Source organism: Bacillus rossius, chromosome 7 (genome assembly GCF_032445375.1).
Source record: "Bacillus rossius redtenbacheri isolate Brsri chromosome 7, Brsri_v3, whole genome shotgun sequence".
Classification (NCBI taxonomy): domain Eukaryota; kingdom Metazoa; phylum Arthropoda; class Insecta; order Phasmatodea; family Bacillidae; genus Bacillus; species Bacillus rossius.
Genome location: NC_086335.1, coordinates 36649841 through 36669078, shown reverse-complemented (window position 1 = coordinate 36669078; position 19238 = coordinate 36649841). Strand labels below are relative to the sequence as shown.

General features: G+C 34.9%; 1 protein-coding gene across 2 annotated transcripts in view; it reads left to right on the top strand.

The window, feature by feature from the left end:
* The window catches only part of LOC134533821 (trypsin-2-like), a 55005-nt gene extending 36284 nt beyond the window's left edge, over window positions 1-18721 (top strand). The window contains exons 1-7 of one of the 2 annotated variants that reach the window (XM_063371502.1): window positions 8256-8680; window positions 9874-10007; window positions 11069-11157; window positions 14229-14376; window positions 15753-15866; window positions 16708-16848; window positions 18340-18721. In XM_063371502.1, coding sequence (XP_063227572.1) covers window positions 8602-8680; window positions 9874-10007; window positions 11069-11157; window positions 14229-14376; window positions 15753-15866; window positions 16708-16848; window positions 18340-18609 — 975 coding nt within the window. In that variant the 5' untranslated portion in view covers window positions 8256-8601 and the 3' untranslated portion in view covers window positions 18610-18721. Of the gene's footprint in view, window positions 1-8255; window positions 8681-9873; window positions 10008-11068; window positions 11158-14228; window positions 14377-15752; window positions 15867-16707; window positions 16849-18339 lie in introns of those variants that run through there. The other variant, XM_063371503.1, reaches the window with a different exon arrangement.
* The last annotated feature ends 517 nt before the right edge of the window (window positions 18722-19238 follow it).

Sequence of the window (19238 nt, the reverse complement as noted above, 5' to 3'; positions counted from 1 at the left end):
GCCAGGATTTATAACTTTTCTAGAATGACATGTTCGGCATGCAAGTTGATGAACTGCAATCAGACTATGGGCCACAGGCACAGTAATTCAAATATAGAATTGTTTCATAAGTCCTCTGAAAAAATAGCTTCCTAGCACCCATATTCAACAAAAATACAGATTTGATATTTTTTTTGGACTTAAACCACTTGTATTCTGAGCGCCTCATATGTCGAAGTGATTAATTTTTATTCATGTTTACACGAAACATTACATGTCATTTGAGTGTGCTGTAAATCGATGCCACTGCAGCGGATTTCAGTTCAAATATATAGGTTATCTAATTTTTGTTACAGTTTGCCCAAAAATAGACTTAGTTTTAAAGGGAAAATCTATGTTATTTTAACGGTCCTGCTAAAATTCACGGTTTCAGTCACTTGAACATTAGACTTTATATTCTTTTCCTGAGTTTAATATTAGTTCATAATCCTGTATGTGGTTTTAAATTATCAACTGACCAAATACGAAAGGTATAAAATTCTTGGAAGCGTAGCTGCCTTAGATGAGGGGGAGCGAGAGGGAGAGGGTGACATCGCACAGTTTTTCACAGAAAGGCTAAAAGAGATGGGACCTCTTAATTGGTGTAGGTTCTGATCTGCATGCGTCTCTACTGGGTGTTCATATTATACTTGAGCCATGCAATGGGCTGGGATCAAACTCACGTACCACGGCACCCCGCAACGTGGACATGACGCTGTAGCGATCACGGCCACCAAAACACCTATGTCATTAAAGGTATCTACAAAGTTGACAGGTCTTGTTTAGTTAGTAAACTTCCTTAAAAGAGTATGTATTTTCGTTTCAATAAATCTTCAAGTTTATGTTCGAACAACTGATAAGCGTATACATATTAGGCATACTGATATATTTGTCAAGTCTTCATGTTACGGATTTTAAGTCGTTTGTTTGTTCTTATTCCTACTGTTCTGTGGTTGATTTACGAGAACAATAATTATTGGCATGTTGCAACCGAGAGAATATATTATAGGATTCACGGAAACACAGATTATATATACACACATAAACAAAATATTCACATATCCTCACCATAAATTATTATAAAATATAATTTTATTATACCTTTTCAATTCTCTTCTTTTATAAACACTTTTGACGTCATTATGGGTACATTCAGAACTACCATAAGCTCCTCTACTTGTGAGTGACCTATTCCAGTGGCCACAGCTACCCATACTAACGCAGTGTTAATTTCACAATTGAGTACAATTTTTTCATCTGTTGTGACATTTTCTTCAGGGCCACAATTTTCACATTCATACGCCCACATAGAGAAGCCCTGTACGAATCTCATTCTGTATTTTCATTCGACCTGTTGTACATACTGTAAGGTGTTTCGATATGGACTCCACCTGCGGGAGCAAAAATGATGGATTCACAATGCGTCGTCCAGGGACCACTTCACTGAGTTGCAACGGATATGGATGATATTCAACGGTAAGAGGTAGATTATCCAGTTCGTTTATCTCAAATCCACCCCATTCCCATTATTAATTGTCATCGTCGTCTTCATCTGTAGTCTGAATAGCACTGGTAGTGGGAGAAACTGGTATAAGAAAAAATTCATCTGCATTACTGAAAATTAAATTGCAAAAAATGTATTCTATGTTATTATTACTTTTCACAGTCCATACATAAGAGAAAATATATACCTAACATGTACTGTGTAGGGGTGGAAGACGTACGTGATATATACGATACAGACCACGCATAGGCGTGCGCAGGACTTCAGTATTGATGGTGGCAGATTACACAACACCCCTGTCTTTCACGGACCCCGAGCCTAAAGCGGGGGGTCCGGGGGTCCTCCCCCGGAAAAATTTGGATTTGAAAGCGCAAAATGGTGCTATTTAAGGTGTTTCCGAACAAAAACATTAAATACACAGATGTAAAAAATTTAACATTTTTATGACAAATTATGGCTTTGAACTTATAAGCACCAGGAAAACTACTAAACTATTTACAGTTTTAAGCTTTGTTCAGCCATAAAGTAAATTGCACAAATTGTTTGCACGGAATTCATGCTGGTGGCTTTGAAAAACCGTTCTTATATGTTTTCTGAAGACGCCAAATAAATGCTAGAAAAAACATTCTCAAATGTTAAGTTTTAAAATCAACAAATGAAGGGAGTTTTTGTAACATAGTACCTAAAATATGTAAAATATTAAAATAATAAAAATACAAAAATAAGAGTGGGCAAAAGTTTTAACTTTTGGAATACAACAAAAATGTTTTGTCGACGACTGCATATAAGTCATCGAGTAAGCCTATCCTTTTAAATAACTAAACTCTCTTTTTTTAAATAAACCCTGGCGGACGGTGGCTATTATTCCGTGCGCCTGCCGAGTGGAGTGAACAGTGGACACCGAGCGCGCATTCTATGTAATTCGAGGAGAACTATGAGAAGTATTTACATTTCAGAAGTTTCGTAGCCGCGGCCCGCGTGTACAACACAAGTATTATGTAATTGCACCTGGCAGTTGGTTCGATTGATAATTGATATAGGCTACTGATAGTGTTATGAGCACATATCTGTAACTCGACACGATTGGAAAACATATTTGTTTTGGAAATAATACGGATTTTTGTAAGTATGTATTATTTCTGCTTGTAAAAAACAAAATAACGTTAACCCTAATGGTGGTGTCAAGGCACCTGTGGCACCTACCGTGCGCACGCCTATGCCGACCAGATTATTTAATCCCAGACTAACTCATGTCACTTTACTCATGGAACAAAAGGCGGAAATTGCAGGTGTCTGGTGACCTATAGAAAAAAGAATTTTTATATTTTATATACAAGGTAAGGAACCTAATACTATAAAAGAGAATAAATCAGTTACGTAGTTTATTTCTTAAATTTTTGTTACTTAAAACGGGTAATACTTGGAGGATGAGTGATTTGAATTTAATCCAATTTTACTACATTTTCGATGTCATTACTAAATAAGATGTAAATAAATATTATTTTTTATTAATTCAATATTAGATTTCAGAGGTACCGCACCACAACGCCAAAATACCATGACGCCGAACATTCTCGTTGCAGATATGACACATATACGCACCAAAAATTACTAAACCATTTTTTTCTGCCGAATTCCGAATGTCATAACACGGAATCCTGAGCTAAACACAACACAGAATCTTTAATTGTGGTGAGTTAAAGGTTCAGCGTTGTGGTCAGTAAGCCTACTGGCTATTGAAAATTTTAAAGAAGAACTATTGATAACTTGTGTCATCGTTTTGTTTCCGAAATTATGTGTTAAGTTCAATTAACATTGTGTCTCTAAAATATTAATTTCAAAACTTTCAATGCCACTTTGATTAACAAACGTAGGTGGTCAAGTCACGTGGTGATTAGCAATTTTGCATATACCTTGAAAACTTGGCAGCAGAACGAGAGAAACGCCTTTAACAACACCCCAAAATAATTAGTTTGAAAATTGTTTGTAAAATTACAAAACATTGTTTCGTAAGAAATACAAAGTTATTGAATAGTTATATTACTGCTCTGAATAATAATAAACTCTGAACTATGTAATAATAATAATAGTTCTCTGAATAGTTACTACTATTTATTCTTTATATTAATCTTACTAGAGTGTATAAATGGTTTTGCTGTAGATAACAATAAACCACATTGATGAACACTCTGAGTAGTTACTCTTTAGTATGGCCACTCTGTAGAATGGAGACTCTTTGATTATTTTGAATAGTTTCTGGGCGCCACTCTTATGTAAAACCTAACCACGTTATCAAGATAGGATATATGTAGTGTAACAGGGGTGCCCACAAGGGGGGGTTAACGACGCAGACTGCGTCATTAAAATTTCAGGGGGGGGGGGGACGGTTAAAAGACGAGAAAAATGTATATATTATTTACATAATTATAGCTTCTAATGTGAAAATACTTTTCTGGTGCTTTGATAATTGAAAGGGATCTTGTAAATCAAATTGGCAACCCCGCACTTTCCTCAACAAAAGCAGTTTGGCATCTGTCGGTTCAGGATGGAAATATTACCTGATATGACCAAAATTATTATTAGAAAATCAGTTTTAATTAATGCAAAATGTGATAAAATATAATACTAAAAAAGTATAATATTATAAAATAATTGAGTAAATCATTGAGAAAATGGCATAAAAAATTTCGGGAGGGGGGGGGGCATCATTAGGTTAGGAAGGGGGGGGGAGAGTCATAGTGTTTGGGGGGGGGGGCACCTCTGTAGTGTAATACATAAGAGAAAGAAAATAATATAACACTTCAGATCTAGGATTGGTACAAGAGTAAGAACATGTAATTTAGGGTCATTAAAAACAAACATATACACTGTAAAGTAATAATAGAATAAAATAGAGTTAAACAAATAATCTTTAATAAGACAGAAATATAGATAATTATTGGCTTGACCAGTGGTATACTATTATGTTTTCAAATTAACAGGAGATATGTTGCACACATGATAAAATACAACAAAAGTTCATAAATCCAAATTATCGTGTCTGTTGCTCTCGCCCTAGATCTAAATTAGTGTGTTAAAATATATTTTATTATCGTTGTCATTTAATTTAAATTAGTGTACCTCGGCTGAATTCAGTGTGTAGGTATCATACCTACACATCATGAGAACTCCGTCTCATTTCACCTCTGGGTTAGAACTAAGAACGTGTAAATCAGAATGGTAATTGGCTTAAAAATTGTTTATCTCTGCAGGGCTTTACTGAGTTCGACGCAAAATTCGAAGTTTATATGCGTGTTGGTAGGATCAAATTACGTTTATGCAGAAATACGGTCCGTTCAAAATAGCATTATGAGTCGATTTTACTCACGTTAATTTCATACCTAATTACACATCATATAGGATGTGCCCTATATAAATTTACATATAATTATGTTTAAACGGCGATTAAAAACATCCCTTCAACTGGATGATCTGTTTAGCTCGTAGAATTATAAGATTTTTAAGGGGATTGCAACCCAGGCTGTCTAGCCAACGCCGTGGTCATTCCTAACTTTTTTTTCTTAACTTAATTCATGACGCTTAACTTAAGCAACATGGCCTCGCATTGGCCGAGACACAAAGATCGTTGACTTAATTAACACATCAAAACAAAATACAGACATTCAACAATACATCTTAAAATACTAAAATGTCTCAAATTTAAAACGTGATTTTTCAACAATGAAAATTCTCTTATACAAATTACGTGCAAAAAGTTCAATTTGCCATTTAAGTCATTTGTTCCTTAGAGGGGTCTTGCTAATTGAGGCCTCAAAGTCACTTGGGCTACGCCATATAGTATAGTACTCGTAGATACGTCCAATAAACAACAATAGAGCAAAAACATGAAAATGTAAACAAATAATAATAATTTTATAATGTTATTTATAATAAAAACAATACTTACACTTTCTGTGCACGGAATAGTCATGTAACAGCACATTATTCTTTGTAAAATTAAAGTCTATAGGTATTATAAATATGAAGAAAGTTACTAAAAAGGGTTTTATTTATTATATGAGTGTACCTATATATCTAATTATTTCATGAATAAAAAAAGTAAAATCAATGAATTGATGGATCGGAACCTAAGAACAATTTGTTCTCCAGCAATGCTTCTAACCAAATCCCTTTGTTTAGAATTGTAAAATTAAATCTCTTGCATTTTTCTGTGTATGTCATAAAAATTTAAGTCGTGTTATTTTAGAAATTATTCGTCAAAACGTTATGTAAATAAGTAATGACAGGGTTATATTTAGAAATAAAGTAAGCTTTGCGAAACTTAATAGTGTTTTCTGGTGGGTATAATTCATTACTTTTATTTTAAAGGTATATCATGTAACTTTAAACTAATAATTTTAAAATGAATATAAGGTTATGGTTATTTTATACAAATTTTCAAAAGTACGAATTAACTCTTAGCTTTGTGTTAAAAAAAAATATTATTTATTTTGTGATAAAATATCATTTACACACATGCAACCTGATATCATTTTATTGATATTATTTTTTTCGTGTTAATATCAGTTGCATGGATGGTTTGTAAAAAAAAATTATGTGATTTACTTTTCAATAATTTACAGGACCTAGGGTAGACCGGGGGAAATCGGGTCAAATTTTTGAAATTCCTGAATAAGTATAAAACCAATATTAATTTACCATAAAATAATCTACAGTAATATCAGTCATACATTTATGTACATATTTACATACAAACATTAGCCAATCTTCCTTACGAATTGACATTAAACTTGATAAAAGGAAAATGAAATGTTTTGACCCGATTTGGACAGAAGTGGGGTAATCGGATCACAAGTGGGGCAAATCGGATCAACAGATTTTCTTTACTGTTTTGACACATTCCGCATACAAACTGTTTACACTGAAAAGCATTGACACAGCGCTCATGGTACCACATTTTGCAAGACTGGCACTGAATCCAATCTCCAGCAGTGCAGCTTCTGATGTCTTTGTATGCAATTTTGCACATGTTGCAGAGAACATCTTCCTCATCATCCTGGCCTTCTTCCAAAATTTCCAACTCGGATGTGTTTTTAGTTTTTGTTCGCTTCTTCGTCTTCAGAGGTTCAATTTTGCTTTGCTTTGAACTTAATTTAACACCTGCTTCTTGCTTTTCAATTTCCTGGATTCCAACAATGTGAGATTCTCTTTTGACAGTAGCCTTAGAGAAGCAACAGTTTTTCGTTACCTATTCTCTTTGGTGTTAATTTTTCCGGTGTTGGTAACAGGCCTCTCACTTCTTCTGTGGTGCTCCTTCCACTTACATCTTTGGCAGTGAACTCGTAATTCTATATTTACATGGATAATATTTTCATAATTTTAACATGTCCTAAACTTCAATATTATTATAAGTACTTACAAATTATAACTAAAGTTGAAGTCATGTGCCTTAAATTCTTTTTTTCCACTTATTTAGGATAGGTCTTAACTTAAAAATTGAGAAAGAAGAATAAAGTGCTTCACAATATATATCAAATATATGAAGCGACCCGATTTCCCCACTATATGCAGTGACTCGTTTTACCCCAACGGCAGCGACCCGAGTTACCCCATTTCACACTTTAAAAAAAAGAAAAATATTATAAATTCTGTCAAACATATAGAGCTTCAGTAATGCAGAAGAATGTTAATTGGGTACATATTTTCGTATTCCATTACTTAAACTACAATACTATTTCGAAATGCGAACGTAAAGGCTTATTTGAAACAAAATAAAACTTACATTGTTAAGAATTTTCCTATTCAGGACTACACAGGTTCGGGTTCATGTCGCACAGACTACCAGAATGTTGTTACAGACGATGTTCGCCTTGTAGTGGACGGTTGTATAGACAGATAGCAGCACTCTTTGGTAGGTTCCGTAGACTCCAGTTCATTCTATCGCCACAAGACAACAGATCTTGTTACGATGACCCGGTTTACCCCGTGACCCGATTTCCCCCGGTCTACCCTATATATGTGTGTATACATATTATATATATATGTGTATATATATATATATATATATAAACAAGACGGAATACACTGTGCTGAAGTTCGTTCCATCTGCTGGCTCTATCCGGCCGCCCAAGTGCGTCATCGCGCAGGTCGCTTGGAACAACAAAGGCCTATGTCATTCCACGCTAATACATCAAATTCCTTCCCGGTTTTTTATTTATTACACAAAAATTACCAATGACTCTGGTACATGTGAATAATTTGCGTTTTATTTTAGTCTCGTCTACTATTGCAATGTCCGAAACCGTGTCCGACGGAAACTATCCGCTGATTGGTCCACGTGACCCTCTGACATCATGCGTTGTGTGGGCGATGGTCAGAATCTCCCTTGTCCGATCACATTGATCAACTTGAACGTTTTGTCCCAATCTGTGACCTTTGCACGTACTTTGGTAGCATAGAACAACAAAACACTTTCGATATTTGAATTACCAGTTCCCGTTTGTAAAGCGTGCTTTGTTTCAATTCAATAAATAATGTTTAACTCCCAAAAACTTTCGTAAGTTAAATATATATATATATATATATATATATATATATATATATATATATATATATATATATAACTTAGTTGCGTACTAATTCTCTATGCATGAAAATAATAACAAAAACCAATCAAAAAACAATTATTTTGGTGCACTATATTTACTGCGTTCTGGTGACTACTTTAGAAATCAGTAGATTCGGACATCGGACCATGCATCTGACTTCGCAATTCTAGACTGGGAAGTTTTACGTGTGACAGTGTGACGTCTTTCACATTAGGTTAAGGACACGGACCGCCCACAGATTAGGACTATTGTAGACGGGCCTTTAAGAGGAAAAATTAACACCAAGAAATAAACCTTTCGTCCATCCGAATGCAAGTGGAGCGCATTACCATGGCACCGTGCCATCTTTTTTCGGCAACCATAATCAAGTTGAAGAAATGTTAATAGCCTAAAATAAATTATAGCCTGACTGTATAGCCACAAACAATGTTGTATTGTTGAAATAACATGGGGCGTAATTACGATTGAACGATGGGCTACAAGTTTATTTTATTTACTTTTTATTTATTTTTAACTTCAAACAATGTTCTGAACTGTCCACGCCTTTACAGTGAGTAGTTACATTTTGTCCTATTTTACAAATCCTTGATAACGGATAAACCAGCAACATTATCAGATTTCCGTGAATGTAACTTACGTCAAATATGTTCATGTTCGATTGTGATTCAATTGTGAGGTTAACGTCACGTCTATAACTATATGAGAGGCAAAGGATTTATTAATGTGTTTTTTTGCACTTTTACGAATCAAAAACATTTTAGTTAATTATCTGGCACTATACTAGCAGTGTTTATGATTATAATCCTGACATTTTGGTAGAGCCTCAGTGCCGTGTAGCGAGACTGTGGTCTGCGTCGTGGCAATTTCAGCTCTGTATTTCTTCATTGTTTTGGAACGTTTAATCATTTTACTTTTGAGATAACGTCTGCCGTTTCGTAATTTTTGCGGCACCATCGCAACAGCAAAAATCACTACTGTATATAAGTTAAATTAATTTCACTAAGCTAATCCATTCAACATATTAAACCGCAAGCATTAAACCACTGACCACTACTCCTGACAACTTTTTTAAACTGCCGTGGGGAAAGGAAGAAGGACCGTATGTCTAGAAGCAGGTAGAGAGGATTATCACAGACGGGAAAAGTACTTGGCAACGCCGGGCCAAGTCCGCGTGCTCTTTCTGGGAAGAGGGAAAGACGAGCCAGACAGCGCGGCACCACTAGAGTGGCGGGTTGCATTCAATATATTTTGGAATTCCAGGGGATACATTTCTCCTGTAGAGGCTCACAACTTTGATACACTGAAAGCCACATTTTTTTGTTATTTTAGATGAAATTATATTCAGATATGTATTTCGTAATTGTGTTTTTATATGTATTAAACAAATATTTTTGGATCTGGAAAAAATTTAAATTTTCTCATCTTCTGACTCAAGCACACAAATAACTTATTATTTAAAAAAAAAATTAAAATACAGCACTCTCAATAGTATACATTATGAACTCCTAAATTACCAAAAATTAATAAATTACATTGATCGGCTATTGAAATAATCTCTACAAGAAATGTCATATATATTTTAACTTTGAGTGCCAGCTATGAGAAAACTATAAGTTATAGCGAAAATCGGTTTTGCACAGAAACATGTATGCATGAGGCCAACATAAAGACAAAATAATATGCTATATATAATTTTGGGCCTAACACCCTTTATATGTATATAATTTGGCACGTTTTTTTCAGATGTTTCAGGACAGTCTACTCAAAGATCCTCGTCGACCACTCTGGTGACGACGCCAAAACCTACGTCATTTAGAACCAAAGAACCTCGAATTATTGGAGGTTCCAATGCAAAGGCAGGGCAATACCCATATCAGGTAAATACATTAGTTTGTGTCTCCCAAGCATTACATAGTGCAGGCCAAAAATCTTACGAGGTGGACTCTTTATTCAATGGAAACGCCTACTACCTACGGAGCCCAACAGGACCAAATAGTGTCGGCTCGGCACAACCTGGTTACACACAAACTTTTCAAAAAAACATCAGCCATTGTAATGATGCTGGCTCATGTATCTTTTTATAGCTTGCTAAGCACTTAATGGTAAACATATTTTGAACAGGTAAAACACTAAAATGCAGTGCCCCATGAATACGTATTCCCTTCCCCTACTTCCCCTCCTGTTAGGCTTTACCTCTTCCCCCCTCCCCATCAAATGGCTGTACCCATTATTTTATAAAGGCATGGCTCCAGTGTAACCATTTAAATATTTTTTTTTTTATGTGTAAGAGTTCTTTTTAATTGAATTTTAACATAAAAAAATCTCACACTAAAATCTCAGGGAACAGTAGACTTTTAGAAGTTCAACTGTACACAAAATGGTTTTGCATGAGAAAAGAAAACTTAACCTTTTAAATTTTGGTTTTTATTAAATAGTTTAAAATTTTCATTTCTTAAGTCAATTGTTTGATGTTTTCGTTGATATATTAAATATATAAATTAATTTAATTTAATAAATGAAACACACATGTCAAGTTTGTATGAAGGACGTGTTTACTAAACTCGTGTGCAAACCGGCATTAAGTATAGACTTCTTGCAAACAATTCCTGCCGCTTCTGTGTGTGAAGCATGTTGTGATAGATGCGGGAGAAAATGCATTTATTATAGCCCACTATAAGGATTACAATAATCCTGCCAAATAAAGCTCTCTTTAACTCTATGTAGCTGAGTTGCTGGAAATTTCTTGTTCTGTATTAATAGTTGTTTATTTTTTAATCCTGGCCGAACCCCATGGGACCCCTCCCTTCCGGCTACGTGTCTGCCCTCACCCCCTTCCCCGCTGTCAATCAGTTCGCAAGACTTCTGGCCTGCACTATACATTTAGTTTTGCTAGAATGGATATGTTAAAAGTTACTGACTATTGATTGCTCCTTTACAGGTGTCTTTGAAAAGTGGAGGGGCCCATTTCTGTGGTGGGGCCATTATAGCGCTCAATCGCATTCTCACTGCAGGGCACTGCGTCACTCAGTAAGTGTTTATTGTACATGAAATATTATTCCAGTGTTTATGTATGTTCTCACCTCCATTTGATCATTATTATTTTGTGACCAGGATGCCAAATAGGTCGGCCAAAAGGTCCAAGTTATTAGGTATATGGCATAGTCAGGGATTTTAGAGACATTTTAATTTATTTTGTAGTTTCTGATTATATAAAATTATTTTTTATTTAAGATCGCTTATAGTGAGGTTGCTTTACCAGAGTTTCTTAAATTAGATGCTGTATTACATTCTAAACACCTCTTACAACTGAGTTCAACTTATTTTGAGGTCTTTGTATACGTACCTATTTGAAGTTATCTTGTATTTGATTCATCTTATATTTGATATTGTCTTATATGCGAGATCTTCTAATGCAAGAGCATAATGTTATAGCATCCTAAACTAAAGTGGTTTTAGAGTCCATTGTAATCTTGGAAGCTCTAGCATCTTAAGTGAATGTATAAAACTGCATTTGTGAATCCTTAACTTTTTAATCAAATAGTAATTAAGTGATAGCCATGATTTGTTGCAAAAAACTCAAGGCTCACACTTGAAATTTAACAAATTTTATCTGCAGTAACAGTGTATAAATAAAATTTCTTTGTTAAAAACATTAAGTTCATGACTGTTTATGTTTCGACTTAAGTAATAGCCAACAGCTTGACATCAGTAAATCCCCATCACATACGAATTTAACTAGGACCTCATGTGCTTAAGTGCACAGACCACTGACCTTCCACCAAGCCAATAATGTGGTTTGATTTCTGGCAGAGTCTAGTCTGGAATTTTCGTAGTAATGAAATGAGAGAAAGGTGGGGAGTTTTCTCCCACCATTGGATCCTTTGCTGCTATACTTAAATGCTCCATCCCTCATCTGTCCCTTACATCGATTAGAAAGCCAAACCAGAACCATTAGCAGTCGAGGGCTTATCCAGTTGGGGGAAGGAAGAGGAGGGTTAGTGGGGAGAACTTCCCCTTACCTTCCTATGTGGAAAAATGGTAGTACATCATGTATAATGAAGATGCACTGAAGAAGCGACTGATGACATGAATGTTGATGCTGTCATGACTGATGTTGTAAATGCACCATCTTACATTCAACCTTTTGCTATTGTGTATTAAAACATAGCTAAGAAACACTATTTGTCAAAATAGGTTAAAGGGGTGAGTCATGTTAATTGACTGTCAGTGGGTTTTTAAAGTAGTAAGAAAATTTGTAACTCATACTCACCAACTATTGTTTAAATTTTTTTATTACATGTTCTTTTTTGTATTGAATGGTATCATGGAAACCCCCCCCCCCCCTTTTTTTTTTTGAGCTGGATATGCTCGTGTCAACAGTGCAAGCCAGAAACGCTACCAAAATAGAATGCTATGAAAAATTTGATGATGGAAACAGAAAAGTAATATATAATAATTTTTTTGATGTGTATACATCTTAGCTCTCTGTATACTGCCATTGGTAAGAGTAAGTTCATGAAAATGGAACGAAATTCAATGAACGGAAATGTGGGACAAAGATGCCAGATCTGCACGTAACAACATAAAACGCATTTAGTCAATTTCTTAAAAATTAGGGTACATGCCAAATGTAAAGGTGTGCCAAATGAAAATTTATGATAGTGAAACTACCATGGAATATATTTGGTAAAGTAGACATAGTAAAACATAATCCCAAGTATTAAAATAGTTTATGAAAATGGCATTACACTGTTGATAGCTTAGTGTTAGAAAGCGTGCTCTTGTTATCCTAATGGGATGGGTTCAAATTTGCCACAGGAAAATTTTACTTTTTAAATTTTTAATAACATTATAAGATAATAACATTATAAAATAATAATTTTGTATCAGTTCAATAATGTTACGTTTTGTTTGTAGAAAGTATTTACAGACTGATTTCGATTTCAGTTATTTCAGCAAAAACAAGTTTGCAAACATATACTTAGTGTTATAGGTACCTACTATATATTTTAAATAGTTACAGGTTAATATTTTAGTAATGTATGTTAGTATAACTTATAATGGGTGTGGAAACTTTATAGTATTAACTGTTTAGTGAATTTTAACATGAGTAGTATTTAATAAAGTTCCTTGTGAAAAATTGAGTTCAAAGCTGTGATTTTTAGTTTGAAAAATACCTGAAAGATAGCGCCACATTCGTAAAGCTTTAGAGATCCAACAAAACTTTAAATATCTTTAATGATATCTTCATCCTAACACAAATTTCCTGTATAATAAATTATAGGTATTTAGTTGCTACTATATTATGACTGTACAAGTTTACAAAATATTTTCCAGAATAGTTTCCCTTCCATAATGTTTACTTTGGCACACCAATACTTTTGTACATCCCCCGATATTCGCGAAACATACACGGGTGCATGTTGCCACAAGTGGGTCCACCATCTTGATGATTCGGTTCGTGGCTATAGCATGCATGGCATGCGCATTGACCTTTAAACATTTCAGGTTTTCGTTGAGTAATGTGCGCATATTTAATTGCATTTCTGGTGGATACTAAAATTTTACCCTCAACATGCCTAAAGAAGCATAACCTTGAAAATGCGGGCAATGATAATTCCGGTCTAGGGGGAAATGTCACATGTTCAGCATTGAGGTACTCCTGTTGTTGGGCTATCCCCAAGATATCAATACGTAGTACCATCTTGTTAAACAGAATAATAAATGGTTTTAAAAAGAGGAAAAATGTTTTACAGTTTTTCCCTAAAATTAATACTGTTCGTATATTTATCACGTTCTGCATTATTTTTAAGGATTCTACATTAAATCTGTTGTCCGAGTTTCATTTTATAAGTTTATTTGCGACATGAATTAGCTCTTTACCAAGGTTAGATGATTGCACATCATTGGCAAGTACTGAAAGATTCGCTCACAGTTTTTTTTTTGTAGAGGCTGACAAACATCTTAATCATTACCTACTAAAAGTATTACATTTTTTAATTGGTGTGAATCTTAATTTATTATTTATCCAAAAAAGTGTGTCACCTCATAAACTTCCATGAGTTAAAATATGAATCATAGTGTTTGTATTTGTTCAGAGTTCATCCTAACAACATCGAGGTAGTGGCTGGAATACTCAGGAGCTCTGACAACACGGTCGTTCGCAGCGTCAGCAAAATTATCTGCCACGAGAACTACACAACCGGGGCTTCAGGGGAAGCCATCAACGACATAGCGATACTTGAGGTGATCGAATACGCCTCAACCTTGTCCAGTTCCAACTATGAACACAGTAGATTGATTATAGACTAAGTTTCTAAATGAATAGGGTAAATTAAATATGATTAAATGTTTTCTTATATAATAATAAATATTATACAACAGTCAACCTGTAAACCCCCACAACCTTTACTGTAACAATTTTACTTCAAATTTAAAAAAAAAAAACTTTTACTGTTCGGTTGATTTTGATTTTAAAAATACCTACCAAATAACTAAAGAATACAGAATCAAAATATTTTGGAATCAGAGTTGGAAGATTCTTCCCCTACAGCACTACTTTGAATTTACAAATAAGATAACATTTACACCAGACTAACTGGAGTTTCCTGAATAATTGACATTATCAATGACTGGAATATTTCTGAATAATGAGAGCAATTCCACTTATTTGGGACTCTTGTCCCATTTACTGGGTTCTTGTCAAATTAATTAAAATACATGTGCACTTAATCTGTGAACAGTCCCATTTAATCAAGATCTTTATAATTTTAATACAGGATTTGGTTAATTTAATAAGGAATCCATTGAATGGATAAGAAATCTTTAATTTATTACCATGGTTTCTTATGTTCTGTATATGGAATTATTTTTATTGAAAGAAAGCAGTTTAATTTATGCACTTAATTAAAATCAAAAGACTAGCACAAATTAATACAATTTGGCTGAGATTTCACACTTATATTTTTGTACCTTAGGAGAATCATTCAGAATTATAGCCTTTTAATACAAGATTGAGTAAAATAGGTAAATTATTATTTCAACTTTTATCTGAATATTTACTGTTTTAAATTAAATCACTAAATGTATTTATGTAAATACAAAAACGTTTTGTAAGATTATATTTGTTATGTACTTTTATTGTTAGTAAAAAAAAACATCACAAGAACACACAACTAAATGCATCTTTGAGCTTACAAGTTAATGAAATGACATTGCATTATATTTATAAGCATCTCATGGAATGAAAGAATTATTTCTAAAATGATCAAAACTGGAATTGATTTTAATTTATTTTTGGAACTGACCCAATTCCAAATATGTACACACATGTACATGCAATGTCAATTTCAATTCCTTTATTTCTGAATACCTGGGTAGGTAATGAAGAATCTACAATCAAAAAGTGCATTTTGTGCAACTCTTTGGACATTTACGATTCTCTTTGAGATGCTGACTAGGCAATTATCCCAATATATTGTTCTGGATCACAGGAATGACATATGTAATAACATAATTACAACTACGTACACAGTCTGCTCCAAACATTTTGGAATCAATCATGACCACATCCACCCTCGTATACTGTGTTTTAAAACAACTGCAGTTGTTCTTGTTTTCAGCTAAGCAGTCCGATGCCAGCAGACAACAGTTACATAGAAGCCATCCCAACAGCCACGGTCCTGAATGAAGAGCAAAACAACTGTGTTGTTAGTGGCTGGGGAGTGGTCAAATGGGTAAGTTACCAATATTTAGACTACGTGAACATAGTAACAGCAGTATCCAGTTTTTCCAGATGACATATTTCTATACACTGTAACCTGCCGTCATTAAGAGTAAAATATGATGCAGTTTGGATCCCCATTCAAACACACTCTGGGAAATCAACAAATTTGCTTATTTTCTGGGAATATTCTTGTAGGGTTCTGGCGAATGTATGTCTGTCTCTTACATATTAGATGATGTAATATCATCTAGCAGTTAGTCATCAACACCTGCCTTTCTTTCTTTTTCTAACTGTAAATATTTCCTAAACATTTTAGAAACAATACCAGAGTTTACAACTGCTACTTAAACATAGAAATTCCATATTAAAATTATATTAATAGAAAATAAGGAACAGAAAACAATTTTATGCACAATATAATTCAAGTCACAAGACTACCTATATGGTTTTCTCTAAATAAAAATAATAAAATATGCCTAAAAACAATATAAAACATCTTCAAATGAGATATTTAACTGATATACAGTATTTACAGAAGTACCAAAACTTATTTCTTGAGTTGGAAGGGCGTAGTCCTGCATAGTCACACAAAGTTTGAGGGTACGTGGAAGGATACAAAATTTCAGGTCTCCAATGTGGAAAGTCTGGTTGAGAAAATCGTAACTGCCTCATCTCACACTTGTTAACCTTGAGTAAGGCAGGAATAATGAAACACGTTTCCACTTCTGTTGCTACCCTTTTCATGACTTATTTTACCCAAGGTAGAGATGATTAAGTAGGTAATTGCCAACACAGTTATAAGTTGAGTACATAACAGTGTAATTTATGCATTAGTTTTCTTTTTCTAACAGGAAAGCAAGAAAGTTGCTCCAACGCTCCAGTTTCTACGAGTCCCACTCGTCAGCTTCGACAAGTGCATCGTGAGGTACCCACAGCTGGTAGAGGGACAGATTTGCGCGGGCTATCTCGACGGCTCGGGTGACGCATGTCAGGCAAGGCATCATCTTGAGTTACTTAACCCCTAAGTTTGTTTGTTCCAGTAGCGTATGCAGGAGGGGGGATATATCCCACCAACAAAAGGAAGAATTTAAATGCAAACAGCAGGCACTGAGGTTCTATCTTTCCCTCGAAATGAAATTCTGCACACACTCCTAGTAGTGTTCAATACAGGAATATGGTATGTGTACCCATTATTGTCTGGACAGTAATAAGAAACATTTTCAGTAGCACCAGAAATTAAACGGTTTCATTCTGCTGGAAGAGTGAAATTGAAAATTATTGTAAAACACAATGCTTGCTCCATCATTTACTTCTTTAATGCTTGTGCATTGGAATATGGTATGTGTACCCATTATTGTCTGGACAGTAATAAGAAACATTTTCAGTAGCACCAGAAATTAAACGGTTTCATTCTGCTGGAAGAGTGAAATTGAAAATTCTTGTAGAACACAATGCTTGCTCCATCATTTACTTCTTTAATGCTTGTGCATTAGTTTGTACACACAAAAGTAAAACACCTATGTTAGTAATAGGAAACTGACCTGTTAAAATAAAAAAAATTAAAACATTTCTACATTTTTTATTTGTTGTACTGAATAAGAGCCATTTACCTATTTGGGTGGGGTGGGGTGGGGTGGGGTGGTTTGAAGGAACACCGGTTTCAAAAATAAAGAGGGGGGTCCAGGGGTCCTCTCCCGGGAAAATTTGGATTTCTAGGTGATAATTGGTGCTATTTAAGAAGTTTTTGTATCTAATTATTGAATATACTGATGGTAGAAAAAAGAATAATTTTTAGTACGGTACTAAATTTTGTTTTAGAAAAGAATCAAACAAAGATACCTTTATCAAACCCAGGGTCTCGTCCACTCAAAATCAGTATTATTTTAATACCATGAGAATCATAGCATGCATTAAAGCCCACATTCTGGGCAACTTAAATCATTGACAATGATGGTTTGCTTTTTACTGCAAACACACACAAATTAAGTTCACTCTACGAGTAAAAACAAAGGGTATAAAATTCACACATATAATGTCTAGTTAAAACTGCAGAAATACAGTCCAAAATTATGCAAAAATTGAGATAAACATAGTGCACAAACAATTCTTAGTTTTTATATAACACAGACTAATTTGTAAAAAAAAATTAAAGTAATTCACAGTAGCAGACTAAAAATGTAATACTTACACCATTATTTATACACTGACGTGAAAACATTTCACAAAGTTTGGTAGATTGAGCGCTACCCATAGACCATTGTACCTATTTTGCTGGGACTGGGAATGTTTTTACTTTTTCCATTCTAGATTTTTCCTTCACATTTTCGGAGGGGGTTTAAACCCCCAAACCCCCCCCCCCTCCCTGGGTGCGCCACTGAAACAGACAGACTTAATACATTAATGTAGAATATAGACAATTGAGCACCTCCATGTACGTGAAATGCCGGAAGTTGTGTAGAGCAGGCGAGGCGTGTGCGTTGCAGGGCGACTCTGGCGGCCCGCTGGCCTGCGGGGGCAAGCTGACCGGCATCGTGTCCTGGGGCTACGGCTGTGCCACGCCCGGCTACCCAGGGGTGTACGCCGACGTCGCCCACTACAGCACGTGGCTGCAGCGACATCTCGAGGACAGCTCCGGCGTCGGTGTGTCCGCGGGAGACGACCAGGAAGACCAGACCGTGTCCAACAGGAACTGTGGCTCCACAGTCGCACCTGTGTGCACACTGCTGCTCCTTGTGCTCAAGGCTGCGTTGTGACAAGTGTGACGGCAACAACTGCTTCGTTTTGCATCTTGTTGCACATTTTTTTCATGTTATTTTTCTGTAATTTTTTTTGTAAGGAAAAAATTAAAATTACTGAATAAGTAAATATTTCTACAGTATTTAATGTAAGTCATCACTATATACTTCAGGATAGACTGCACATACACCTGTACACTCGGGCAAATAACACAAGTTCATTGGCTGCCGACTTGTAAGTCGTCTCAGCTGGTTTGCCTGTAATTCGATACTTCTTTGGTTGAGGGTTTATAACTGGTTGAGATTTGTCCAGATGAACAGTAAGCCAATAGCAAAATTATCTAAGAGGTATATGTGTTTGAATTCTAGCCTATCACCGAATGAATCCGCGAATTTGGAGGTCTCTAGCTGATAAGATTGTATGGTTTAATTTTTAGCACAATTTAGTTTTTAAAACAGAAGATTTCAGAGTTGTCGTTTTCATGATGACTACGTATTTTATAATACTTACCTCCCCAAAATAGTGGTAAAATTTATATGCTGCATTTATCCGATAAAATAATTTGTAATAAATTGGTCTAATACAGATACATTCAGAATAATACGTAAAAATTAATAAGTGAATATTTGTGGTTTAAATTTGATTC